The 27,246-nt window shown below is 51.2% G+C and overlaps 2 protein-coding genes across 19 annotated transcripts in view; one reads left to right on the forward strand and one right to left on the reverse strand.

Annotated features, from left to right (window-relative positions):
* KCTD19 (potassium channel tetramerization domain containing 19) overlaps positions 1-17,593 on the forward strand; it is a 31,949-nt gene extending 14,356 nt beyond the window's left edge. For 7 of the 14 annotated variants that reach the window (XM_025426485.3, XM_025426494.3, XM_025426490.3 and 4 more), the window contains 14 exons: positions 4,687-4,837; positions 5,634-5,825; positions 7,044-7,175; positions 9,055-9,265; positions 10,403-10,563; positions 11,842-11,945; positions 12,402-12,544; positions 12,746-12,829; positions 13,095-13,209; positions 13,611-14,238; positions 15,509-15,697; positions 15,874-16,028; positions 16,353-16,454; positions 17,357-17,593. In XM_025426485.3, the coding sequence (XP_025282270.1) occupies positions 4,687-4,837; positions 5,634-5,825; positions 7,044-7,175; positions 9,055-9,265; positions 10,403-10,563; positions 11,842-11,945; positions 12,402-12,544; positions 12,746-12,829; positions 13,095-13,209; positions 13,611-14,238; positions 15,509-15,697; positions 15,874-16,028; positions 16,353-16,454; positions 17,357-17,470 (2,481 nt within the window). In that variant the 3' untranslated portion in view covers positions 17,471-17,593. Of the gene's footprint in view, positions 1-4,686; positions 4,838-5,633; positions 5,826-7,043; positions 7,176-9,054; positions 9,266-10,402; positions 10,564-11,841; positions 11,946-12,401; positions 12,545-12,745; positions 12,830-13,094; positions 13,210-13,610; positions 14,239-15,508; positions 15,698-15,815; positions 16,029-16,352; positions 16,455-17,356 lie in introns of those variants that run through there. The other 7 variants (XM_025426481.3, XM_025426482.3, XM_025426484.3 and 4 more) reach the window with 7 other exon arrangements.
* On the reverse strand, positions 1-27,175 carry PLEKHG4 (pleckstrin homology and RhoGEF domain containing G4). 5 transcript variants are annotated; one of them, XM_049109674.1, is made up of 22 exons: positions 26,789-26,869; positions 25,817-26,513; positions 25,569-25,664; positions 25,363-25,486; positions 25,177-25,270; positions 25,016-25,090; positions 24,820-24,936; positions 24,560-24,658; positions 24,320-24,468; positions 24,023-24,161; positions 23,811-23,927; positions 22,253-22,435; positions 21,470-21,984; positions 21,172-21,394; positions 20,390-20,479; positions 20,085-20,306; positions 19,828-19,998; positions 19,568-19,745; positions 19,046-19,162; positions 18,616-18,852; positions 18,411-18,526; positions 1-257 (listed from the first exon to the last, which is right to left on the reverse strand). In XM_049109674.1, the coding sequence occupies exons 2-22, from the start codon at positions 26,310-26,312 to the stop codon at positions 198-200; spliced, it is 3,618 nt and encodes a 1,205-aa protein (XP_048965631.1). In that variant the 5' UTR covers positions 26,313-26,513; positions 26,789-26,869; the 3' UTR covers positions 1-197. The 5 variants fall into 5 exon arrangements, with proteins under 5 accessions (XP_048965631.1, XP_048965630.1, XP_048965628.1 ...); XM_049109673.1 differs by lacking the exon at positions 26,789-26,869 and adding an exon at positions 27,039-27,175 and having other exon boundaries at positions 2-257; positions 21,148-21,394; XM_049109671.1 differs by having other exon boundaries at positions 2-257; positions 21,148-21,394.
* Positions 27,176-27,246: the final 71 nt, after the last annotated feature.

The raw sequence follows: 27,246 nt of genomic DNA on the forward strand, positions 1-27,246 counted from the left end.
ATTTCGACAAAATAGATCATTCTCCCCTCAGCTAGTACATCTCTCAAGCTGATTGGACTGTCCTGCTCACCCACCCCACAGGATATACCTGGGTACCAAACAGCACCTCTGAAAAGGGAGTCCAGGCCAGTCCTCAAACAGGTTGTTTTCCCAAGCAGATTTCCCTCCCTCAATGCATCTCTTTCACAATGGCCAATTTAGAGTTGTTCAAGGGCATTATTGTTTCTTCCACTGGGGCAGAATTTCAGCATTTGAATCTGCAAGGAAAACAAATGGCAGGTTCAAGTTCTTCTGATGCAGTCAGCTTAGCATGGGTTTATTATTTTTTTAATATTTTATTTATTCATGAGAGACAGAGAGAGGCAGAGATACAGGCAGAAGGAGAAGCAGGCGCCTCACAGGGAGCCTGATGCAGGACTCAGTCCCCAACCAGGATCACACCCTGAACCGAAGGCGGACTCCCAACCACTGAGGCACCCAGGTATCCCTAGCATGGATTTCAAATGGTCTACTGTCTCTTGTAGGATCTCTCTAGTTTTGCTTTCTACTTCACCAATCAAGCCCAAGTTGAGACCTTTCATCCAGTCTTCCTGTCTCCCTCTCCTCTTCATCCTTGTCCCTCTCTCCCTTAGATCTTCCCTCTGGACTTCCCTCTGGACTCTAGGTCCCAAGTTGGAATCACTCCCTTCACTGGCCTCTGAACTCTCTGGGCACTGCCTATTTTAATCACATTGCCATTGGCTTTTCCTATGGTTTTGAATACTCAGCATCTTTCTCAGTTTTTGTGAACGCAGTCTTCTCTGCCAGCTCATTTGGGGCTCCCTCATGTCTTATTTTGCTTTTCTTTCCAGAGGACTCAGTCTTTTATCTATTAACATGCATTCTTTCATTTAACACAACAATTTTGAGCATTTACTACACATTAGGTTCTAGACTAGAAGCTTGGGATGCATTCCCCACCAAAGCCTGAAAGGATAGGCCTGAAACCAAGCCAGGAACCCAGATAGAGAAGTTTGGAGGGGTCTGTGGGAACAAAGGAGGAGAATGACTTGCTCTAGCTAGGGGAGGCTCCAGGCTTTTCAAAGCAGAGAATGGAGGAGAAAAGTGTTCTGGGAAGAGGAAATAGCATATAGAAAGTTGAGGGGGCATTACAGAACATGGTGTATCTTTGGATTTTATGGAGTTTAGTGTCACTGATGATGGGATGCAAACAGAAAGAATGGTAGGAGAGGATGCTGGAAAAGTAGTTTGGGATCCAACCACTAAGAGGAAGGAAATTAACTAAAATTTATATTATTTCCTTTTTTTTTTTTTTTAAGATTTTATGTATTTATTCATGAGAGACACAGAAAGAGAGAGGTAGAGACATGGGCAGAGGGAGAAGCAGGCTCCATGCAGGAAGCCCGATGTGGTACTCAATCCCAGAACTCCAGGTTCTCGCCCTGAGCTGAAGGCAGACACTCACTCAACCGCTGAGCCACCCAGGCATCCCAATTTATAGTATTTCCTTTAATCCTTACAATAACGTCTTCCAGATTTTACTATCTCCACTTTGCCTGTGAGGAGCCTGAGGTTTCTAAAGGTTAAGTGACAAATGGGAGGCAGCAGGTTAAGAGCAATGGTTAAGAGCATGGACTCTAGAATCCTGGGTTCCATTCCTAGCATCTCCACTTTGGGGGGGGGCACTGTATACTTGTTAGCTTCTTGGATCTTGTCTCTCATTTGCTAAAAGGGAGTGGTAATAGTAAAGTCTAGTTGGTATGTGGCAGTTGTGGGGGAGCATTAGGTGGATTCAGTTTACAAATGCCTGGGTTGTGGTGTCTGGCTGCCTCAGTCAGTACAATGGGCAACTTTTGTTCTTGGGGTTTAGGATGTAGAGTACTTAAAAATAAAATCTTTTTAAAAAAGTGCCTGGGCAATAAATGTCAGCTTTTAAGTGACCAAACCAGATTCAAACCTCAGTCTGTCTGAGTTTAAGGCCTTTGTGCTTTTTGTGTATATCCTGCTGCCTCCGTTGATTGTGAAGGACCTTGTTTGCAAAGCTAACGAGAATTTGGATGCCCCTTAGGTAGTGGGGAAGACTGACATTTTTTAAGATGGAGAGTGGTTTGGACTCATTTGTATATTTGAAATGTCACTATATGGAGAGGGTCTGGGGAGACCCATCCTTAGGGAAAGGATGAAGAGGGTGGAGCAAAGAGCAGGGCATGGAGTCATAGGGCTTGCTGGCCGACTGAGTGGAGATGGTGTGAATATCAGTCAAGTCATAGGGGCTTCCCTTCACCAGAGGACATATTGAACTCCACAGGCCAGCTTACAGAGCCTTTTACTCTCTCTTGTTTACTGCTCCACATTCATCTCCCTCTTTCCCTCAACCTCCATACACATAAGGCTACAATCAAGGCACAAAGGCAGGTAACCCAGTTTGTATCTCTACCTACCATCTTCCTACCTGTCCTGTCCCTCCTGTGCAGTCACCATTTTCTGTATCCCACTTAGTACAAATACTGCCACATTATAATAATATTATTATTATTAATTAATATTATTACCATATCATCTCATTTTTATTCAATAATCAGGCTCATCCACTAATATAATGCACATAATAATGATATTAGTATAATTAATAATAATATTATTATTATTACCATCATCATCATCTCATTTTTACTCAATCAGGCTCATCCACTAATGCAGAAGCTGTTCCAGTCTTTTTGTGTGTGTGTGTGTGTGTGTGTGTTTTGTTGTTCTTTTTTTGTTGTTGTTGTTGTTCCAGTCTTTCTGTCACCTTCCTGGTACCTCACTTTTATTTCTGTTTGCCTGGACCAACTTCTCCCTGATACAGAAACCCCTCTCTCACCAGTTTCCCTCCTCAGGATTGCTGACAGCCTGATACAGAAGCTAAAGTTGTGTACAATCCTGAGCAAAGAGGGACAAGAAAGCTTACCTTTCCTTCCAATGCAGTGGAAAGAAATCCTAGGGTTCTTGGAGCTCCTGAAACTTCAAAAATTATGCTGGCTCTTACTTTAGTATATGTAAATTATTGGTTTTCTTTTTCCCAAGCTGAGGGCTACTTGAGTCAAGGCACAGTATCTGTGGCCCTGGAGATATACAAGCCATTTCTTAAATGAATGAATGACAGACTCTCTTATGGTGTTTTACACATACCCTGTTCTTCCCTCTCATTACTCAGTGCTCCCCAAAAGCACTCCCCATGACCCTGGACATCTTCCGTCCTTCCACAAGTCCATCAGTCATCCAAAGTAAGGAAGATTCTCTCACTTAAGCAGTTATGTGCGTGCAGTTTATAGCCATGGCCACCAGAGGGCCCTTTCAAAGCTTGGGCTTCCTGTGAGCAGCTTCACAAGAGCTTCTTCACTTGTGTATTTCAGATTAGAAGCAGGTTCTTTTATTCGTTTCAGACTGAAATCTAAGGTGTTCTTAGAGAAAGGCTCTTAGAGAAAAAAAAATTGTCATACCATGCCTTTCAAAGACTACTTTTCTAGGGGTGCCTGGGTGGCTCAGTGATTGAGCATCTGCTTTTGGCTCAGGTCGTGATCCCAGGGTCCTGGGATCCAGTCCCGCATCAGGCTCCCTGCAGGGATCCTGCTTCTCCCTCTGCCTGTGTCTCTGCCTCTCTCTGTGTGTCTCTCATGAATAGATAAATGGAATCTTTTTTTAAAGACTACTTTTCCAGCTATCTCTAGAAATTTCTAGGGAAAAATACTCTTCTAGAGTAGGGACAAGAAAAATGAGCTTGATGTTATTATGATAATCTGCCACTTGTTCAGAACTTTTGAGGGAGAATACCCGAGTGAAGGGTAGCACCAGCCCACCTCCTGCTCTGAGCTTCAGCCTGTCTACCTAGGGTACTTCATCTTATGTACCCACCCCTGGTCAGCTGCTCCTTCAAGTGGAGGAACTCTGGTTGTGGAAGACTGCTTCAGCAAGTCACAAATCTTTTAACCTCAATTGTGTCATCAGTAAAATGGGAATGCAGACATTTACCACATCTATCTCACAGAGCTGTGTCAGGGTAAATGAGTAAATGTATATGAAAGTGCTTTGAGGGACACCTGGGTAGCTCAGCGGTTGAGCATCTGCCTTTGGCTCAGGGTGTGATTCTGGGATCTGGGATTGAGTCTCACATCGGGCTTCCTGCATGGAGCCTGCTTCTCCCTCTGCCTACATTTCCACCTCTCTTTCTGTCTCTCATGAATAAATAAATCTTTAAAAAAAAAAGTTCTTTGAAAAATGTGGTATCCTGTGCCACCTCCACTTCCCTGCTTAGGTCACATTCCAAGATTAGGATGAACACAAACAATAAGCAGATCACAGCAGTTATACAAATTGTTGAAGGGAAATGGTAGAAAATCTCAAGTTTTTAATGATTAAATATATATTACTCTTTAACCTTACATAAAATAAATTTCTATTAATCAGCCTAAAATTATAACTCAAAAGGATTATTTCAAAGATAAGAAGATAGTTATTGAAATTTTGAATATCAGCATATCATCTTGTAGACCTAAATTTTTATTTTTGTGTGTGATTGTCTAAATTTATTTCAACACACTTTACCAAAGTAAGTTACACACTATTTTTCCTGGTATTTTTCCCTAGAACTGGTAGATAATTATATGATTTAGAATTTTCAAGGCAGTAATTCTTTGTATCTAACAGACTCTAGATAATCTGAAGGAAGGGAAACACCACCTACGTGTACGGCCTGCAGACATACCTGTTGCTGAGAGAGCATCTTTGAACTACTGGCGAACATGGAAGTGTATCAGCAAACCCTCAGAATTTCCCATAAAAAGCCCTGCCTTCACAGGTATATACTCACAGGCTGACCTTTCCTATAGCCCACACCAGCTTCCCTTCTCACCCTAACAGAAGTGGCTTCCATCCAGAGAGTACTCTGATTTCTGAACTAGTTTTGGATGATCTCTCTACCTCCCCACTATCTCCTTTGATCTTGTACTGTACAACATGCCCTCTCCAAGGCTGCTTACCCACTGAAACTAAACATCCCTCGGATCAGTGAGAACCACATTTGTTCCTTTGCATGCTGGCTCCACTTGGGTAAGGCTGGGCTGCATTCTCCGCCCTCCTAGTAGTCAGAGAACTCCACCAACATTTCAAGTCCCTTCTAACTACTACACAAGAAGTGTCCCAAAATGATCACTATATCTTGGGTAACTTGCAATATGGATTGGCCTATCTGAGACACCAGAACAGCCAGTCATGATTATTGATGGGTTTTGAGCTTCCAAGAGAGTCAAAAGCATCTATTTTGTCTGTGAGTTACAATGGTTAGTTTGATCAATTAAAAAGAACCAAATAGGTAACTTTGGGTTACCCCCAAAGTAATGACTTTGGGTACATAAGCTAAAATGTAACAACATGTCCTACTACCCTTCATTGTAGAAAAAAATAGATTTCTATGTCTTCCTCCCCACCATACTCCTGTGTGTGCTGTTAGGGCTACCTCTAGAGGGGAGGGAAAAGGAGGCACCTGGCACAGACCATCGCTGGGTTGATCTCTCCAGCTTCCTCCGGGACCCTGGGATCAGTGAGAGCCCTGGCCTCTGAGAGGTGGTGATACCCCTCTACACATTCTCTTCCAGGCCTACATGATAAGGCACCTTTGGGACTCATGGACACACCATTGTTAGACACGGAAGAGGAAGTACACTACTGTTTTCTGCCCCTAGACCTAGTGGCCAAGTATCCAAGCCTGGTGACTGAAGACAATCTGCTGTGGCTGGCTGAGACTGTGGCCTTAATTGAGTGCGAGTGCAGCGAGTTCCGCTTCATTGGTGATTGCTCTATCCTGGGGGTGGGGGGCTGATAGGGTCTATCCACCCCTCCCCATTTACACCTCATGGAGGCTCAGCTTGGCGCTTAGGGCCTCGGAAACTTAGCTGAAGTGGTGGAGGCATGACAGAGCATTCTGGAAGGCAAGCAGATTCCCGGCATTAGACTCCCACGAACCTCGGGGCTATTTTATTCCCTGTTCATTTGGGGATGGCCTGGGTATAAAGGGGAACTGGCAGCTGCCTGCAGTGATCAGGAGCCACAGGAGTTGGTGTGAAGGGCAAGGCCTTAAGCTGGGCTCCAAAGTCAGCTACTCTGTAGCTTGCCTTTATGTATCCATCTGGGTGGGCTCCAGGCCTTAGTTCCTCTCACCATAAAATGAGGAAGTAGGGTTTCCTATCCCTATTCCTTAGTTTTAAAGAATGGTCCCTACTTACTCTCGTATCCACTAAATCCAGAATAAAAGAGAAGGAGGGTGTATGGTGAAAGGTTCCTCAGAATCATTGTAAAATTGTCTGCTTGAGCTCGTGGGCTAGGGAGGGAGGATATCTTCAACCCTGGACAGAGAGAACCTCTTTCCCTCCACACTCTGGTCAGGATGTGAACTGAATGAGCTCTTTGATTCCAAGATACTGCTGCTGCCTAGATGAACAGGGTAGGAAACACCCAAGTTGTACTGGGGCCCAAATGCCTGGAACCCCAGCCATTCCTACTTAACAGTCACCTGGAAAATTGTCTTGATGTGCTTCTGAATCTCCAAGTTGATTCACACAGGACATTAGCATTGGCTCCATCTCTGCCTCCCACACTGCAATCCAGGCAGGGACAAACTGCAAGTGCCACCTGCCAGCCCAGCTCAGCTGGGCCATTCCTCTGTAAGCGGCAAGACAGACATTTTGGAATGACCTGCTCTTGGGTCAAGACTCACAGGGTAAGTCTCGAAGTCACAGTTTGTTCACCAGGAGGGCCTGGCCTGGGACTCCCAGGTCAGGCCAAGGGAGGTCAAACTCATGGACTCAGACACAGGAAAACAAAGTAGTTTGGGGTCTTTCACCTTGAAACCACAGGCTCAAAGCTAATCTAACCAGGTATGTTTAGAACTTGTTTCAGAACAAGGAGAGTCTAGGATGTGTTGCAGTACACAAACCTGCCAAAACCTGGACCTATGATTAAATAAGAAATAACCTCCTTAATCATTTTGTTTCCCTTTGCTTTTCAAGTGAATTTTCTACGCTCACAGAAGATTTTACTACCAGATAATTTCTCCAATATAGACGTGTTAGAAGCAGAAGTGGAAATTCTGGAAATCCCTGAACTCACTGAAGCTATAAGGTTGTACCGGATGAACATGGGTATGTCACCAGGGGAGCCTTGCCTTCCCCTTGACATTCTGGGGCAGTCCAGGCTTGAGTTGGAAAAGCCAAGAACAAATGTCTCCCCTCCGTCCCACAACCATTTTGGGCTTTAGGCAGTGGTGAAAGAGGGGCGGGTGTTTTGGCTGACTTAGAATCTAAGAAGAACAATTTCAGACTGAAGCCCTGTGTGCCCCGTGTCTGCTCAGCGTCCCACTGAGCTGTAGATAGCTCAGCCCAGCCTGGGTGGGGAAACCAGGCTTGAGGATCCTAGGGAGGGAGGTTGGGCCCAAGCACAAGCTTCCCAGGGGTGTGCAGATCTGCCCTGCTTGTAGAAGTGGTGAGCAACTGTGAACTTGCAGCACCTGACTGACACTGCCATCCTATCTCTTCCAGGCATAGCTGGAGGGCATGGGAAACTCTCAGGCAAATTCTCCATTAGTGCTTCAGTTATCTCACCCACTCCCAAATTTCCTTGTTTCCCTACTTTACAACCTCTGGCTGCTGTGCCTGTCTCTGCCGTCTTCTGACACTTCCTAACTGTGGTCCAATCCAGGCCTTCATGCCCCCAGCCCTACCTCATTCCAGTTTCCTCCTCATGTTTTTTTAACTTGCCTTTTATCATCCCATTTCCCATCCTGCACATCTATGGAAGCTACTGTGGATGCTGCAAGGAGCTAACTACCCCAGTGTGACATGCTGAGAATGTATAGAACTTACACATGTGAAATTTGGCCTGTGCATCACCAGACATTTACCCATGGGAATAAGGTCTTTCCCTTTGTTTAGGCCCAGCTCTCCCAGCCTCCTCATCAGGCAAAATGGGAGTGCTATCCTATCTGGAAGTAGTGGCAGCCTGCAGCAGGTTTCAGAAGCCTGTTCCAGGGTCTTCCAATCCACTTAAGGCGGGGGGGGGGGGGGGATTCAAATCCCTCCTTCCAGAGCTTCTATTTGTCAGAGAACATGGTCATTGAGAGATGAGTAGAGCAGTGCCTGCTCCACAAGAGCTATGTGAAGATGGAGGGAAAGCATATTTGCAGCCAGGCTCTGCAAACAATGCAGCAGCCCTCAAATACAAAGCATGGTTTTTGCCTTTTATAAAACACATGACTAAGGGAAACAGCTCTGGTAGCCTTGGAGATGGGCAAAGCTGCCCTCACATCCTAGCTCTGCCCCACCTAGCTTTGTGGTGTGGGGCAAAGTACTTACTTAATCAGCCTCTCAGGATAGTTTCCTCATCTGTGATACAAGGATGGCATGACCCCTCCTGTAGGGTCACTCAGAGGACTGCAGATGATCCATGAAAATCACCCAGCAGCTTGCCTACTGGGCCATTGTGGCCAATGGGATAGGATCCTATAGATTGTGCATGTTCCCACTGCAGAACAAGGTCCTGCCCATGAACCAGCAACCCAAGTACCCAATCTGAAAGTAACACCACATAGTTTGTCTCTGGGGAAAATTCTGCCCAGGAGTGATAGGAGCTGTGAATCTGAGAAGCCTGTGATGCAGATCAGGTTCTGTGCGATGGTTGCCGATCCCCCATGGATGATTAGAGCAGAGCTTGGAACTAAGGGAGATTCCTGCAGAGGCTAGAGCCAATTGGCTGCTCTCCTGAAATTTCTGAAATTCAAATGTTAATGATAGAGCAAATTAGCACCCCCAACCCTACCTCCCAATAAATAACTTGACCTTTCAATCTAAGTATTTGAAAAATTCTGGTGATTTTGAGAAGATCCAGATTTGGCTGTGCAAGGAAATTAGCTCCCTCTAAGCTTCTTTAGTACTAATTCAAGGCAGCAGTAGGAAGCAAAACCCAAAGCTTCCAATAGTTATGACCATGAGGGGTCTAGGAGTCACCCCATTCTCACCGGCACAGGTGGCTGTTCCCGGACCTCTTGTTCCCCCCCAAGCCCTGGGAAGGGGGGCCATGCAGCAGGCCTGGAGTCTGTGAAGCCGTTGTACATGATGGCCCTGGGTCTGCTTGTCAAGTACCCAGACTCCGCACTGGGACAGCTCCGCATCGAGAGCACGCTGGACGGCAGTAGACTGTACATCACAGGGAACGGGGTCCTCTTTCAGCATGTCAAGTAAGGCCCTCTTCAGAGAGCAGCTTGGTCCCACTCAGGCTGGTCTTTGCCTTTCCTCGGGAACCAACCTGGGGCCCTGCCCATGAGCCAGAGGGAAGTAGTGTCCTTAGGGACAAACTCATAACTTTTAGCTACACCCACCACCAACACTAAACTCAGGTCTTAGAGGAGAGTACAAGTGCCAAGTACAAGGGTTCCCAAGGTTCAAAGGCTTCAGTTGGGTTCATATTTCTGTTTTTTGCAATCCATTGCTGTTTTTAGCCCTCTTCTAGGTCTAAGATGACCAGACCACAGTCACAACCCTCAGAGTGCTAGATACTTCCTCTGCCATGCAGATCTTTCTACAAAGGTCCTCCCCAACCCCAACCCTTGGGAGGCTTGCTAGATACACAGAAGGGCCAGAGCTGGGGGTGACCTCCAGAAGCAAAGCAAAGAAGGCTTTCTGAAGGAGGTGATACCTGGCCTTTGGCTCAAGGCATGAGCTCAGAGTGCCTCCATTAGTGCAGGAGCATGGACTCTAATCCTGTTTTATAGAAAGGTAAACTGATGTTCAGAGTGGGGCAACTCTCTTAGGGTCACAAAATATATTGGTACCAAAACTAAACATAGAAGTGGGTTTTCCTGAGCCCCTGGGAAGAAGGTCAGCCAACTCTGGGCATTTCAGGCTTTTGTGGCCCATACCATCCATCTCTCTCAGAGATGTCCCATCCCTGATGTCATAGAGGGCAAAGACAAGTGCCTTTGGAGGCAAAGGGTTGATGTTCAGACCCCCAGCCTCTTTACTAGGCACACATGGTATTTGTAATCTCCCAAGACCATGGCAGGCTGCTAAACAGTAATTGAGATATCATGGGCAGATACTTATGGGGGCAGAATCAGAGTAGCTGGGCCCTGGCCTGGCTTGTGGAACCTCAGGCAGAGTCTAGAAAATATATCAAACTAGATGGTGAGCCTGTGTGTCCAGGTTCAGTCTCCTACAAGACATCACCAGATTTCTGGTTAAAGCAGGAAATATTAGTGACCGAAGGTTTGAGCCAGAGTGAGGAGCAAGGCATTCTAGATATGAAAAGTTGGCAGGCTGGACTCCCTTGGGGTGCAGTGCTGAGATTCTCTCTAACAGGCCTTTCCTCTGGGCAGAAACTGGCTGGGAACTTGTCGGCTGCCCCTGACTGAGACTATTTCCGAGGTGTATGAGCTCTGTGCCTTCCTGGACAAGAGGGATATCACCTATGAGCCAATGAAAGTGGCCCTGAAGACTCATCTGGAGCCGAGGACTCTGGCACCCATGGATGTGCTCAGTAAGTGAGGAAGCTTCTTTATTTGAATTTAGCATCAGAGGAGAGCTTGGGTATCATATAGGAAAGTCAAGACTGGCCAGGGCCAGGAACTAGATGGAAGAGGAGAGGAAAGTCAACATTTATAGGTTTTCCTAGAGGGAAACTTTCATGTTAAGGTACCCCTCCTCACCTCAAACCCATGAGTAGCCTCGAGTAGTATAGACTGGGCAGTACAGACTGACCTCACTATGGGGCCGCTGGGTCCTCAAGCGTAGGACTGCTCTGGCTCTGAGAGCTGACGTGCTGTGCTCATTTGATCCTCACAGCCATCCAGGGAGGAACAATCTCTGGGTCCATTTAACAGACAAAGTAGAGACTCAGGGAAGTAACTTGCTCAAAGTACACAGTGACATCATGATCGAGCTAGAGTTTGAGTCTGAGTCCAAAACTAATTTTCAGCAGCTGTCTTATAACCTCTTAACAAAAAGTTTTAGATCAGGTTTCCACTGTATTGTCATTCAGCAATAGTCAACATTTATTGAGCACCTACCATATACCAGGAAAGAAGTAGACCTAATTAGGAGTATAGAAGTGAGCAAAATGGACCCAGTCCTCATCTTCATGGAGTTCACAATCTAATGATATACCTCTTACTTAACTAAATAACCTGGTTATTTACCCTTTACTCATTTCAAAGCTCATTAGAAACTGGTTCCCAAACATCAGACAAAGCCTAAGTCTAGTCCCCCAGAAAAACGGTCTTGGATTCATCTTCTCAAAATAAAGCCCCATTCTCCAGACATGCCTAGAAGCTTGGTCTCTATAGCAGTGATGATGATTTGATGAGATGGCAATGTGACATTTACCAAACTATACACGCAAACATACAGAGGGACTCCTTTCCACATGAAGTTATACACCCAGCCAGAAACCAGAGGCAGTTGGCAATGCAGGTAGACAGGAACATTAGTCCAGCTTTCTTGAGAGAGGTGGGTGAGGGGAAGAGCATCAGTACCCTTGGGGATGAGATTTTAGAGGTCTCACCTTTCCCACCCCCAGAGTCACCAGCTGACCTTGCAAGCTGCCATTACAAACCTACCTCACCACCCAGGAAATTGTATGGTGAGCTGCAGGGAAGGCCTGAGAGGAGTGGTGTCTAGGATTTCTGCTGCTCCTCAGAGGAGGCAACACAACCTAACTAATGAAAATACTGAGTCTTAGCATATGATATTAACCAAAATGCCCTACCTAATTTCCCTTCTGGTCATGCAGTATGTTCCTTCTCACTGGTTTCCTTAGATGAGAGATGGATGGCAGAAATCACTGTGTATTCCCCGCAACAGATCATCAAAGTTTATGTTGGAAGCCACTGGTATGCAACCACCCTGCAGACCTTACTGAAGGTATGCTGGCCCCAGGCTACCCTCCTTTCTTTTGTGGCTTCTGTGGCTGAGCCGGTTTAGAATCTCGTCACCTGAGCCTCACAGAGCCCCCTAGCGCTTGCTTAGAATAAGACATTTGGGCTCCATGGCTGAAAATACTCTTAGTATATGAGCAGCATGCTAGGAAGGTCCTCAAGAGTTTGGGTAGGGAGGAGACCAATCTGAGGGGTCTGGATCAAGCAAGACGCAGAGTAGGGTTACAAATGCTTTGAGAGGGTTATCTGGTCTGGAATCCAGCAAAACTTGAAGCAGGGATGTTCTTGTCCCTGGATGCTTGTCTCCCCATGATGGCTCCCTGTGGCTAATAAGACAAGGAGATGGAAGTCCCAAAGCCTGTTCTAGAACGGATGAGAAAATGAAGACTGACCTGCCCTTTAACTAACAGACTAACAGAGTCTGGTGTACAACCCCTTGCAGTATCCAGAACTTCTGTCCAACCCTCAAAGAGTGTACTGGATCACTTATGGGCAGACCCTGCTGATCCACGGGGATGGCCAAATGTTCCGACATATTCTCAACTTCCTGAGACTTGGAAAACTGTTTTTACCATCTGAATTTAAGTAAGTGACAAATGGAAAGAAATTATGGGATAAAACCCCTTCCTTCTGCAACAAAAAAACCTTGAGTTTGTAGCCTTCAGGGAGGAGGTTTTATTATTTCCAGTATGTCAACTGCTGTTCAAGGCAGCAGCTCTGAAGGCTGTACCTCCACCCACACTCCCGCCCCAGCTGCCCAGCCTGATGACATCTTGTCATTTGCAGGGAATGGCCCCTGTTCTGCCAGGAGGTAGAGGAATACCACATCCCATCCCTCTCAGAGGCCCTTGCCCAATGTCAGGCATACAAGTAAGGAAACTTTGCTCTGGACACCACATTCTGGAGTTTGGACCTTTATAGTCCTCTTGAGAATCCTGTCTTAAGTCCCACCTCTCCATTCTCCTTGGGGCTCAGGGGGTGGAACAGGCCCAAGATTGGCCAATGACCTAAGTGAAACCTTTTAAGAGCCCTTCTCCTCCACTGTCTAAAGTTAACTAGCCAAAGGGCAGACCTGACCAACTGGTCGATGACTAGTAGAAGCCTCTGCTTACTGACTCCCTCTTGGAGTCTGCAGGTCATGGACCCAGGAGAAAGAATCTGAAAATGAAGAAGCTTTTCCCATCAGGAGGCTGCATGTGGTGACGGAAGGGCCAGGGTCTCTGGTGGAGTTCAGTAGAGACACCAAAGAAGTAAGCCCCAGCCTTCTTTGGCTTGGTGTTGTCCTGAGTGAGAGTGCTGCCACAGGGTTCAGCAGTGGGCTCTGCTACTGAGGGGCATAGCTGAATTAAAGAGCAGGGCCTACATGGATTCCTAGTGTGGTAACTATGTCTGAAAATTGAAGGAGGTACAGGGAGGTGTTGGCCACTTGTGGCCTAGAATGCTGATAGTATGTTCCTTTGGAGTATGAGAGGCCCCTGGGCTGGCATCACCCCCATTCAGCTGAGCAAAGCTCAAGTGGCTGACCTCTGTGGAGGATGGGATTGATCTGGGTGAGCAAGTGAGGTCTTGAAGGCCCAGATTGTTAGGTCTCAGGTGAAGCTTCAATGTGGAAACACAAAATTCCCAGAGCTGCTGTGTCCTCCTTCCCTAGACCACAGCCTGCATGCCTGTGGACTTCCAAGACTGCAATGACAGGACTCCATGGAACAAGGCCAAGGGAACCCTGGCCAGATCCAGTCAGATGGAGGAGGCTGAGCAGTACTCCCAGGCCATCCAGGTGTCCCTGTGCCGAGGTGCCAAGAGGGCGGGCAATCCCAGTACATACTCCCACTGTCCTGGCCTATGTGCCAACCCCACATACTGGGGGGGCCACCCTGAGAGTCCTCCCAAGAAGAAATGCACCACAGTCAACCTCACACAGAAACCTGAAACCAAAGACCCTCCTGTCACCCCTATGCAAAAACTCATCTCCCTGGTAAGGGAATGGGACATGGTCAATTGCAAACAGTGGGAATTCCAGCCAGTGCCAGTTCCCCAGAGCAGCTCCATGGAGGAAGCTACCCTGCAGCCCCCTTCGGGGAGTGAGGCTGCTTCCCAGCCTGTCACCTCAGCTTCCTGGAAAGGACGTTCCACAGGCTCAGAGAAGGACCTGGGTCAACAGGCAGGGGCTGGAGCTGGAGCCAAAGACAAGGGGCTGGAGCCAACCTTTAAGCCATACTTCCCTGTGAAAAGAGCTGTTACCCTGAAGGATTGGGGCAAGCAGAAGCCAAGGGAGAAAGGTGAGTCCTGCCCCATCCTTAACCTCAGTGTCATTTAACAACAGAGAGGGCAAACCCTGGCCAAGACCATGGAGTGAATTAGTGACAAAAGGGGACTAGAACTCTCTATTCGCTGACATCAGATCTGCAAAGCAGCAGGCAGAGATGACCAACACACTGGCATGGCTTGTGGGGCCAAGAGTCTGCACGAAGCATATGGGAAGAGGGTGTCTATGAAATAATAAGAGCACAAAGGAAGCTGGAGGTTAGGGAGTAATAAGCAGGGGAAGGAAGTAGAAGTCTCGGTTGCTTGTGGAAACACAGGTCTTTGGTCTAGCTCTGGAGGCCAGGCTTCACGTAGGGAAGTCATAGGAAATAGGGCTGAGGACATAATTTACCAGGACAGGTCTTGTGGACCAAGTTCAGGACCTGGTACTTTATTCTGATCCTACAGGGTATGGGCAGCCACTGAAGAATTTTAAACAAGGGAGCAAGCAGTCAGGTGTGCATTGAGAGCTTGCTCCAGCAGTAGAGGAAATGCAACAACAGAAGCAGAAGTGTTAGAAGCGGAAGGTCATTCTAGGTCAAACAAGCTAGGCTGTTGGGGGGGGGGGGGGAGGATGTAGGAAAGGATCCACACAGAGAGGGGCCAGGTTTCTGCCCTGTGTGACTGCAGGGGGTGGGTGATTACTGAGGTGGGACAGACAGGAGAAAGAGCTGAAGAGAGAGGCGTGTTGTGTGTGGTGGGGCACTGTGGAGATGACCCAGGGGAGTATGCTGAGAATTGCCATGTTGGGCTATTTCCTCTGTTCCCTCATCTTTCTACAGTATTCTTTTGCTTTTCCTTTTAAAGCCTTAGGCCCTCCTTGGAGGGGCCTTCTTGTGCCCTGCCTGTGAACCCTGAGTTGGTTAGTCTAATGTACTCTTCAGAGTAGACCTATGTCAGAAAGCTCACCCAAAAAGGTCCTCCCATTTTACAGTTTTCCAATGATTTCCAGTCCCTCACCTAGAGTATTATCAGCTCTAGTTAATACCAGCCTTAGTTCAAGAGGGATTTGGAGAGTTCCTTGTTGTTCTGAAATGTAGGATTGGGCTTGTGATGCTTCAAAGACAATGGAGAGACGAGAGCCAGGACAGGCCCCTATCAGCAGAGGGTGCCACTTCTGAGAAGCTGGAGGCGGAAGGTTAGGGTAACTGTCTGTGCTGATCTGTCACCAGAGGCTCCTTCCCTGCTTGGGCTCTGAAGTGGCTCAAGGAGGACCCCACCCCTCCCCCCATGTTGTTTTCACAGAAAGCCCTGGCCCTGAGCAGCCTCTGCCTGAGGCTGAGGTGAATAATGCAGGGGTCATCCTCAAAGTGACCCATCCCCCTGTAGTGGGCAGCGATGGCTCCTGCATGTTCTTTGAGGACAGCATCATCTATACCACACAGATCGACAACCTCAAGCATACACCACCTACAGCCAGCCCCCAGCCCAAAGGTGAGACTCTGAAGCCATACCTGGCCCTGTACTTCCTTGTGGAGATGCCTGAACCCCTACCCAGGGTCCTTCAGGAAGAGTCTCCCTCAGCTACCCTACACTTCTCCCCTTATTCCAGGCTGGCTCTAAGGCCTTAGCCACAGGCAGCTGTGGCCAGTCTACTCTCTTCTCCACAGAGGTGACTTTCCTGAGCTTCTCTCTATCCTGGGAAGAGATGTTTTATGCACAAAAATGTCACCGCTTCCTGACTGACATCATCCTGGATTCCATCAGGCAAAAGGACCCCAAAGCCATGACAGCCAAGGTGGTCTCCCTGACCAACCAGCTGTGGGTATGTTTGACAAGCCTCAGACCTTGTTTCTCTACCTGTCTGTCCCCCTGTCCCCACAATAAGTGGTACCAGGCAAGGGGAAGCAAGTCAAGGGGAATAGGTCAGGGGCACAAGGGTGGCAAGAAGAGCACGGATAGGAAGACAGGGCAGTGTCATCTGAACCAAGCCTTGACCAAGAGGTAGTTTGGAATGACAGCCCCTGATTCCTGTAACTCCTGAAGACCAAGGGAAGCCCCTGCTCTGCATCCCACTCTGAAAGACAGGGAGCAAATGTGTGTCAGGCAGCTGCTTCCAGCCCTGTCTGACCAGGGGCTCTCCTGGCAGACCCTGCACATCAGCCCCAAGCAGTTTGTGGTGGATTTGCTGGCCATCACCGGCTTCAAGGATGACCGGCACACCCAGGAACGCCTGTACAGCTGGGTGGAGGTGAGGGCCAGTACCCCACTGGGAATGTTGACCCCATTATACCTCAAATGGATACTGTCCTGCTGCATGAAGGCCAGGCCAGTACTGCCCAAAAGGCAAGGCAGGCAGCTAGACCTCCAGTCCCTGGTCCCAAGGAGGGAGAAACAAGAGCTGAAATTAACCAGTCCAGAGTGATCAAAAAGCAGTATTAGGGCCACTGGTTTTGTGATTTTCCTCCAATGGTACCAATTTTGCCTTCATCACTAACACCCCTGACCATGCCGGGAAGCACATCATGTGAGCCCAAGCTTTTGGGGTGCTGAAATCAGAGAAACTATTAGGAGTCAGACCTTATTAATGGGTGATACTGACTTTACCTACTTAGCTGTATCACCACTTTTGTACGTTCCTTTCATGTATGAGCTGCTTTAAAGCGTTCTTTACCAAAAAAAATGTTCCGTAAAACCAAAGGATTGACCCTTTTGGTTTTTTGATTCCTTAAAATAATTTTAGAGTTGTAAGTTTTTATTTTAACATTGTAGGTGAAAAAGATTTAGCTAATTTCTCATTAATCTGGTATTTCTGTAATCAAGTACCTTATTATGACACTTTATCCTAAACACACCAGTTGCCTATACTATTAGGCCTCTGGTTGGTCTATTGATTGGAAAGGTAATGTCAGCATCTCCAGCTAGAAAATGGAAAACCAGTGGCCCAAAACATACATTTTTGACCCTCTGGTCATTCTGGTAGCCACTCCTAGCCACAGCCTTGTGAGAAGTGTTTGGGCAAAACTGAGCCTGAGAGCATCAGAGGCCACAGACCTTGCCCTACCCCTGCCCCTGCCCCCAGATGGGAGGACCCCGCCCACACAGTGCTAGAGTAGGCAACCAGCCAGGGATAAGACGGGCCTTTCCTTCTAGCTCACACTGCCTTTCGCCAGGAAATATGGTTGCTGCATGGACCTGCTCATCCAGAGGGGCCTGTCAAGGTCCATCTCTTACTCTATCCTGGGCAAGTACTTACAAGAGGGCTAGGGTGACCAGAAATGCGCCCTCACATACCCCCCACCTGCCAAGGCTCATTTTAAGAATGTGTGTGCCCATCTGAAGGTGTGTCAGTCTATTTTTATTATAAATAAAGAGTAATTTACGAGTCAAGGGCCTGGACTCTCTCTGAGACACCAAAGACCTAACAACCACTGAAATAATTTTAGTTAACAACTCTAACTGAAAGCTATTCAAAAGATGTTGAGTCAATATAACCAAACTAACCCAGGAAAAGAAGAGCTGGGCTTGGGCAGCCAGGGCAGTCAACAGTTAAGGGTACAATAGGGGTGGGGTTGCCCTACATTTGAGAAGCTGGCCTTAAGACCAGCGGTTGGGAAACAACAGCTGGGAACCCACCTATGTTCCTCCTGAGGGTAGGGGCAGCCCAGTTGCTGCCCAAAGCCACAAGGCTGGTAGGGTACCACCAGCCAAGAGCATGGAAACACCCACACTCTGCTCTAGTCTAATTCTAACCCGTAACTGGGGTGGGAACTGGAGAGGGAAGAGAAGGGGACATGGGGCCAGGAGCTAAGAATCAGGGTAGTCATTCAGGCTTTGCAGCCAGGCTCCTTAGGAGAAGTCCCTGCCAGTCTGCCACTGGGCACAGATATCAGAAAGAGTAGTCAATAGGATAGTGCACATGGGCTGGAGGTGGCCCAGGTGGCAGCCACACTCTGGTCACAGCAGATCCTGAGAGGTGACATTTCTTGGAGCAAAAGCTGCTGGATCCACCGTCTGCCTTCCAGCCCGGGCTCAGACCTGTGGTTGACAAGCTAGGCATGACTGCTTGTTTCCTCAACTCAGGGTCCAAGGGGGATCTCTAGGGTATGGCCCTGGCCCTGGCCCATCCACCCCCATTTCCACCTAAAGGAAAGGCAGCCATCGGCCTGGGCTGGGGCTGGCAGATACAGGACAAAATGGTACTCACACAGGACAAGTCCTCAAGTCCCCTGCCCAGGACCTGCCCTGACACACAGCTGCTGTCAGAGCCACTGGATCCACTGACTGATGGGCACTGGGATGAGACCTCTGAGTCCTCAGGAGCTAGGGAGGAGGAAGGTAAGCTGTCAGCAAGGGATGGCCAGACCTTAAGCGATACCAGCCTGCCTCTGCCAGGTATCTTTGAGACCTACTCAAAGACAGCTGACTGCCCAGCTCCACCTCGGCCTCCAGCGCTGCTTCCTCTGGGACGCTGGTAGAATACAGGGGCCAGCGGACTCCCAGAAGAGCCGGGTCTCTGTACAGGTGCAGGTTGAGGGACCCCAGTACAGAGCAAGAGGCGGGGTCTCCAGGAAGGGAACTCCAGGCCCCCAGGTAGCGGCTGTCACAGTCAAATGGGGCCACAGCAATAGAGGCCCGAGAGCGAACTTCTGTGTAAGAGAGAGGGTCAGGTTTGGACAGGCCAGAGCCCACCTGGGACAGGGTCCTGCAGGGAGCACATGCAAGGGCTGATGACAGAAGTTCACGTGGCCTCCCACGCAGCCTTCCTTCGCCTCCCACGCAGCCTTCCTTCGCCTCCCACGCAGCCTTCCTCCCCCACGCCCCCTGCAGCCTGCCTGCTACCTCGGCACTTCAGGACATAGTCGACAGTGCGGTCGTTGATAGCTTCCTCACTGGGGGCGAGGTCCCGGAAGGCCTTGTTCCCCACACCCATGGACACCATCTCAGCCATGCGCACCTCTGGGTGGAGAGTGGGCATAGGTGCACATCAGCCTTGTCCTTGGGCTCTGTCCACCCACCCCCTCGAGTGAGTCCTTCCTGAATATCCATACCCAACAGATCGCCCGTCCTGTGCATTGAGCCCTTCTGGTGCCATGCTCTCCTCCCAACAATCCTGGGGGCAGGTATTGCCCTTTTAAAGATAAGGCCTCTGCTACTCAGAGAGTTTAATACTGTGCCCACAGTCAGGGACAGCGATACTAGGACTGCCTGACCTTGCAGTTCTTTCTCCTACACTGGCTGCTGCTGCTGGACCTCCATGCTCCCAAGCATTTCCTGGTCCCTAGGCCCTGCCTAGGCCCCTGTGGGACACTGTAAGCTCTCCAGAGAGGGGATCTTCCATTGAAGCAGGGGACAGGGACACACCCTTGTTGTGGATGGCCTGCCTCCAGAGCAGACGAGAAATGTCAGCCGTCCAAGCCTGCTTAGTGGCCAAGCTGGCAGCCTGAAGCACAAAGGTGTCCCTAGCCTTGCGACGGCGGAACCAGATCTCAAACCGCAGGTTGCTATCCCCACAGCACTCAGTGAGGCCCAGGTCTGCCATCTGTGTGGCCAGGAGAGGGGCTTGGTGAGGCACTGGGTGGGGGAAGGGGGCTGGGAGCACAGGAAGGGTCAGGTGGGCCTACCTTGAAGGAACGCTTATAGGTAAATGTGTCGGTGCCTGTGGGTCCTCGGCGGGGCTTGCTGAAGAGCAGCAGCTCCTCAAAAAGAAAAACGCGGCGCAAAGACTTACGGCGCCCAGTGCGTACCATGAACTCATCCTGTCGCACCAGCTGCCCCTGTTCCTTGAGGTTAACCTGCCAAGTTGGGGCCCAGTGAGTGTCCAGCCTCTGCTGCCCCCTCCCTTCACATGCACTGTCCCCCACGGCCTGGCAGGACTCACATCACAGCCCTGAATGGCATCCATGGCTAGCAGGTCATTGCCGTGTCGCAGCTGGAAGCGCACAAGGCTCTGGGCAGCCCGCAGGGCACTCAGCTCCTGCACAGCACCCCCACAGGCCCGTGCCAGTTCCTGCAGCAGCAATGCATACTTGCTCATGCGCTGGATGGGCTTCAGCAGATAGGAGGCCAAGTCCAGGTGGTCCCCCAGTGCTTGCTGCTTGTCCTGCCAGGTGTGTGGGAGACCATCAGGTGGCTTCAGGGCACTTCCTCCATCCCCTCCACCCCTCCAGTCTTAGGCTCATCTACCTTGAAGAAGGCATGACCGAAGCTGGTCATCAGGGCATCAGAGCGAGGTTTATTCTTGCTGTAGAGTGCATACATCCCAAACTGCACCCTCTGTGAGGACATACAGCTCAGCCCAGGTGCAAGGGGGCCAGCCTCCAAAGTCTGACCCTCATGGGTCAGATGCACTCAGCTTTAGAGGACCAAAATGCCAACACACAGCTCCCAGGGAAGCCTCCCCTGATCCAATCTGCCTGGTTTTGAATGAAGGGTACCCTGGCAAGAATAGGCACTGTGCAGAACGGGGTTTGCCCACAGGGCCTCTGCTCCTCCCATTGCTCTGGGAACGCCACTCTGGGATCCCTCACCTCATACTACCCCTTCTCTTGCTCACTACACTCAGCCAAGCCACTTTGACCTGTCTCTTCCTTTCAACCTGATCTTTCCTCTGGATGGAACACTCTGACTCTAGTCCCTCCCTCTGGCCCCAGCTTAAACATCAACTCCTTAAAGAGGCCTCTAACTGCCCCACTCCTGCACCACCACTAATTCACAATCATCTATCTATCTTGATTATTTTCTTCCTGGCCCCAGCTATAATCGAGAGTGCCCTTTTTTATTTCTATGTCTCTTCTTCTATGAGCACCCAGAGGGGCAGGAACCTTGCTGGTCTTGCTCATAGCTGTACCTATCACAGAAGGCTGGCACCAAGCATGCACCCAAGAGCTAACTCTGTTGAGTGCGGCCGAATCAGCTAGGGCTCATGTGGCCTACGGGCTTACATGGCGCAGGAAGGCATAGGCTACCCGGGATGGATGCTGGGTACAGGCCTCCAGTTCACGCAGGAAGAAATGACAGTGGAAGTCCCGCAGCTTCTCCAGGTTGCCAAAGAGGTGGGCACGCTGCCCACGGAGGCCCTGGGGCACATCAGGACGATCCAACTCAGGGAAGTAGTTCTCTATGGTGTAGTCAAGAGCACGGACATACTCCTGCTCCGTAGCCACCATCTCCGCCAGCACCAGCTGGAGCCTACCAAATAGGTGGAATCAGGATTAAGGACTTCTCTCCTGCCACTGCCCTCCCTGCTCTGCCCACTGCCTGTACCTGCTGGGGCTCCTGGGGTCGGAGGTGCTTGGCAGAGGCATGGTAGGGGATGACCCTGGCTGGGCACCACCTCCAGCCTCCGGTCCGTGGCAGGCAGCCGCAGTGGCCACGTGGTGGCAGTGGTGGGCAGGCTGTCTGAGACTCTGCCCTAAATTCTGATCCAGGCTGTATGCCTTCCTCAGGGGAGGGGTGGCAGATGCAGCTGGGACTCTGCTGACACACAGGCTAGCCGTGCTGACTGTCATGGTCGTCGTCAGTGGTGGCTTCAGTACAGCCTCTAGCTTCTGGTCCAGTGCCAGCCAGGTGTCCTGGCATTGTGCCCAGGCCCAGCGGCACTCCTGGCGGATGCCCTCAGAACCTAACCCTGTGGCCAGAGCCCACATCTTTCGGAAGTGGGCAGGAGGCAAATCAGGGTGCTTGGTCCAATGCAGCTGCAGCCGTTGCAGCACAACCCCTGGGTGCTCCTGTTCCAGCTCTGCCAACACTCGCTGCCCCTCCTCAGCCCATGTCGAGGCCTATAACACCAAAGCCAGAAAGGCAGTGAAGGTGGAGCCCGCCAGACCACCAAGCGTTCTCTTCTACCCAGTCCCCATCCCCACAGGATGATGGCTCAGGCCATACCGCGCCCCCCACCCCGCATCGGCTGGATTTTGGGGTCAACCTGAAGACAAGAAGAGAAAACAGGCAGAATGTCCTGAGACAGCTCAGGCTGTGGTAGGGCTAGGCAGCTACCCTTTCATCCCCCCCAACCACCTGGGGCCGGGGACAGGACACCCCACCTACCTGCTTGAAAAGATGGAATAGCCTCTCTGCATCTGCCAGCTGCTGCCGCCGCCGGGTCAAAGCCCTGGAGAAGTCAGTCAGCTTGGCTTGCCGGGCCAGAAAGCGGGCCCCAGCGGGCCCCAGTTCAGCAGCCTCCCAGCCAGCCAGTGGCTGTAGAAACTTCTCCCCTCGCCTGACCTGCTCCTGGAGATAGAGACTGGGCTCAGCAGGTTTGGGCCTGGTGGTCTAATCCCAGAGCTCTTTTCCACAAACATCTATAGGTCATTGTCAAGTCTCTCCTGTGAATGAAGACCTTACCCCCACTCCCCAACTCCCCTCCTCCACGGCCAGGCTTCCTAAAGAAGTTGTTATCACTGCTTCTTCACATCATCAGCCTACTGCAACCTCAGTGCCAGCTCCATCCCTGGCACTTCTCAGGCCTCATCTGACCATCGCTCAGCAGCCTCCAATCCTCTCTCTTCCAACTCCCTAACCCCTCTCCACTCACTTGATTCTCCTGTTCCGTCTCTGGTGGTTCCTCCTCCTGCTCTCCAGCCCTCACCTGGGCCATTCAACACTGATGCTCCTGAACACAGTCCATACCCTCTCTTCCCAGGCAAACTTGTGTGACCAATTTCAAATGTCATCCAAACACCCAACCAAGGGATCCTCACCCAGGTCTCTCTTCTGAATTCCAGGCCAGTCCACATGGCTCCCATTCTCTCATGGTCGTCTCCAAAGCACACACATTACTGGATTGCGGAATCCCCGTCCCCCAGAAGGTCCTTGTCTCCCAGCCCCTCTCTCAGGAAACAGTACTCATTCACCTCTGCAACCTCCCTTTCCTTCTTACCCTATGTATCCACCATCAAATCCCAGCAATTTCTAAAATCAACCTCCTCTGCCACCATCTGGCCAGAGAGAGCATTCCTATTGGGCCACTGCAACTGCCTCTGGACTCTACACACCCATCCTTCAAATCACTGTCTACCCAGAAACTAGGATAATCTTCTTAGAATGTGGATCTGATAATGTGACCTTCCCACTTAAATTTTACACTGCTAGAGCCCAGCAATTTGGCCACTATTTTTCTAGCCTCATTTTACCTCATCTCACCCCACTCTCCCTCCCTCTTCTGCACTGCATTTCAACCTCACTGTCTTGCTTATGGTTCCTCAGGCAACCCATGTTCCCTCCTGCCACAGAACCTTTGCACATGCTGTTTGCTCCCTCAGCCCGGAAATGTATCTTAACCCCAACCTCTCTTCCTCCTGGTTAATGATGACCTATTCTTCCGCTCTCAGCTCAAAAGTCACCATCTCAAGAAAGCTATCCCAACACCCCCCTCTGGGTAAGGTCTTTATTAATAAACTCAGGTAGAACCACCTGTTACTTTTCTCCAGAGCTTCTGCCTCAGTTTGCAAACACATACATGACTTTGAACCTTTGATTACAACTGATGTTTTCTGCTGAGAACTGTACATTCCAAGAGAGAAAAGGATCGATTTGCTTTCACCCATCCTGCATCTCTAGTCCCTAGCAAAGTGGCCCAATAGAATAAACAAGTGACCAAACTCACCTGGGCAACCTGGTCCAGCTCCTGAAAAGGGCCTTTCGCCTGGAGCAGCATGTCCAGTGAGGGCTCCTTTAGCTCCTCGAGGGCTGGCCAGCCCACCTGCTGCAGCCACACTTCAATCTAGAGAGGCACAAGCAGGGAAAAGGAATGCTGCTGTGGTGCGGAGGTCATGCTTGAGATCCGAGGGAGGGCCCACCTGGGCAGATAGCTCCCACCTGGTGTAGTCCACCCTCCTGGGCCTCCAGAGTCTGGACCAACTCTAGTGCCCGTACTCGCCGGTTACTCTGGAGGGTCAACTGGTGCAGCAGTCCATCTACACGGCCATAGAGTTCATCAACCTCATCCACTGCTGACCTGGTACAGGGTACGTGGTCTTAGGGCTTTTAGCTGCCTCGTTCCACTCCACCCTGCCCTGGGACCACAATCCTGGCTAGTTCTGAGCCAGACAGCTGAGTCCTTGGGATAAGATATGATGGATTGGGGCAAGATCTGGGATCTGAGTTCACATCTACCTGTAGTCTGGGCTCAGGGTCACCTCTGGGACTTCCTGCTTCAGCCATGCCAGCTCCAAACCCCCTTGGCATTGTAGCCATGCTAGCCGTGGTGAGTCTAGCACGTGCTCCATCAGGACCCGTGCCTGCTGTAGCAGCCGACCAACTTCCTGTGATTAAGGGCATCGGGTAATGGAGATAAGCATGGGTCAAAAGGGGAGAGACGGGGAGCATTTGGAGAGGTATTGAGGGAACACTCACCCCAGACTCTACAGGCTGGGGCACAGCCTTCATGCTCTCGATGGCCCCCTGGAGCAGGGCACAAGCCACCTGGCAGCTTTGCAGTAGGGCTTCCAGACGCTATACACAGGAGCAGGCATGACCAGAGTATAGTACAGTCTGGTCCCAGGCATCCCAGATCCCAGATCCTTGGCTTTGCACTGCTCAAGCCAACCCAGAAGAGGCTCCTCTGCCAGCCAGGTTGCCTGCCACCCTCCCTATGCCCCACCCACTGTACTTGCCATCCGGAAGTCCAGCCAGGCCTGGTGGGAATAAGGCAGGCCTCCTCCCATTGAAGCCGGCAACCCGGAGGTGGAGACGTGGTTCAGCAGGCTCTGATGAGAAGGCAGCTGCTGCAGCTGCCAGAAAAGAAGGTGGTGACCTAGGCCTAGTGGGATGCACCCCACCTCCACTCCCCTGGCCAAAATGGCTCAGTACCTGCAGCCCAGAAGGCACTTCCTCCGGCATCTTTCCCAGTAGCAGCACCTGGTACACTGACCCTGGGGCTGCTTCCTGCAAGGAATTTGAGTTCAATCATGTCCCCAACCTTACACAAAAGGAATGACTGAAGGCAGGGTATGCTCCACTCCTTTACTCACTTGCAGTTGGCTGAGCGCCCAGAGGAGGGAAGAGCTTGGGGAACAAAGTCGGGCATCCACCAGAACAGTCAGTCCCAGGGCCTGTACTTCAGGCCTAAAGGGCAGGCTTCAGTTCAGTATGTAATTCCCCAATCTTGCCATCTCCTAGCTCAGGTTTCACCCCCCACCCAACTTCCTCCCCATAACCTGGGGATGCCTCGTAGGTAGAGCAGGAGGCAGAGGAGTTCATGGCTAGTGCACTTGAGGTGAAGCCAGGCCGGGCTATGGGCACACAGAAGCAGCACTGCCCGGCCTTCTACATCGCGAGTCCCTGTGGACAGAAGGCAGTGAATACCTACCCAACCGAGTCACCCCACCTCAAGTTCTTCCCGCCTCAAGTTCTTCCCAGCTACCTGGCAAGGTAGCCATGCCACTGGCCAGCAGATCCCAGGCAAGGTCTTGGGCCCGGAGGTAATCAGCAGGCTTAGGGAGGCTAGAGCCACTGTGGTCTTTGGAAGGAAAATGGCTTGGGTCTGTATTGGGCCACCCACCCAGGGACCCCTCCTCAGACCTGGGCTCCAGCTGGAGTAGGGTCAGAGCGCTTCCCACATTCAGGAACTCCCACTCCCTTCCAAGACTTCCTACGCCCAGCCTCCCTTACCTGCCTCCAGTAGCTCTGATGATACCTCAGATGATGGGCCTCCAAGGTCCACCGGATCACTGGTCAAACCCCCAGGACCCAGGTGGGCTGGCATTAATCTGCTTGAAAGTTGGTCCCCTGCCAAGCCTCCCCCTTGACTATCACTCTCACCCTGCTCAAGACTGAGGCAGGAGGACATTGGGCACAGGAGGCTCTCCACTCCAGAGGGGATTGGTTCATCTAACCGGAGTGAGGAACCTTCTAACGTGCAACCCTGGCCATCTCCCGACTCGTCTACAGCCAACTGTCCTGGGGGTGACTGAAGTTCCTCAGGCAGGGGGCTCCCCTGGGCTGTCCCTGCTGGTGGACCCGGAGGATTGGAGTCCTTAATCTGCTTGAGGGCAACAGATTCCTCTTCATCCCAGGCATCCCTGAAGCTGCACACAGCAAACCTCCAGTCAGTGGCGTGTCCCTGGGAGTCTGGGGACTCATCCCCAACCTCCAGCGGCCCTTCCATCACCCCCTCCTTAAGGGCGGGCCTGCTCAGGGCAAAGGGGAGAGAGGCTGGGCCCTCAGCGGGTGGCTTCTGCTCATCCAGAAAATGGGTTGATGACAGTCGGAGTACAGCTCGGTGGGTGACCCAGGCGGCCCTAGGCCCTAGGAGGGGGCGGCCTTGGTGCCCAGGCAGAGGGGGCACAGACGCTACCGCAGTTCAGACCTGAAGAGAGCGGGAAAGAGTAGAGGTTGGTCCCCGCCCCACCGCACTAACGTGGGCCTCAGCCAGGAGGGCTGCACGCTTGCACGCGCACTCACCGCCGTGCTTTGCTGGCCTATGCGGAAGGGACGCTAATGGCGTGGACGCGGCGCTGGCTAGTGCTGACACCCGCCCACCGGGCCCTGTCTCGCCCCCAGACTCGCGCCCCCAGACCCCGCCCGCCAGCCCCACTCGTGTCCCCGGGACGCGGAGCCACGAAGCCGAGGCCTCGAACCTACCGCACAGCCGTCGACGGCGGGTACAGCGCGCCGCCCGGCGTCCACGGGCGCCGCCTCCTGGCCGGGGGGAGGGACTGCAGGGAGGCGGAGGACGCGGCGCCGCACCGCCCCCTGGAGGCCGGAGGCCGGAGCTGCGTCCCGCCCCCAGGCCCGACGGCAGCCGCCGGGACCCCGGGGAAAGCGCGCAGGAGCCAGCCCTCGCAGCGCCCCCTGCCCGCCGCCGCCCCCTCCCACCCTCGGGTCCCCTTACTTTGACTTGGCTTCTCTGTCGGCGGGGAGGGGGCAGCGACTACCAGAGGTTCCACTGTGCCCATTTCCCGCGCCTGCCTGAGAGCGGTGGAAGCGTCCACGGCAGGCTAAGGCTGTGTACGCGCGGGAGGGTGAGTGATCAGGTGGGTCGGCCTGGGGGCGGGGTGGGGGTGGGGGTGGGGGGACACGTGGGGGCGCCGTCTGCTCCG

The sequence above is a fragment of the Canis lupus genome, chromosome 5 (assembly GCF_003254725.2).
Source record: "Canis lupus dingo isolate Sandy chromosome 5, ASM325472v2, whole genome shotgun sequence".
In the NCBI taxonomy this organism is placed as follows: domain Eukaryota; kingdom Metazoa; phylum Chordata; class Mammalia; order Carnivora; family Canidae; genus Canis; species Canis lupus.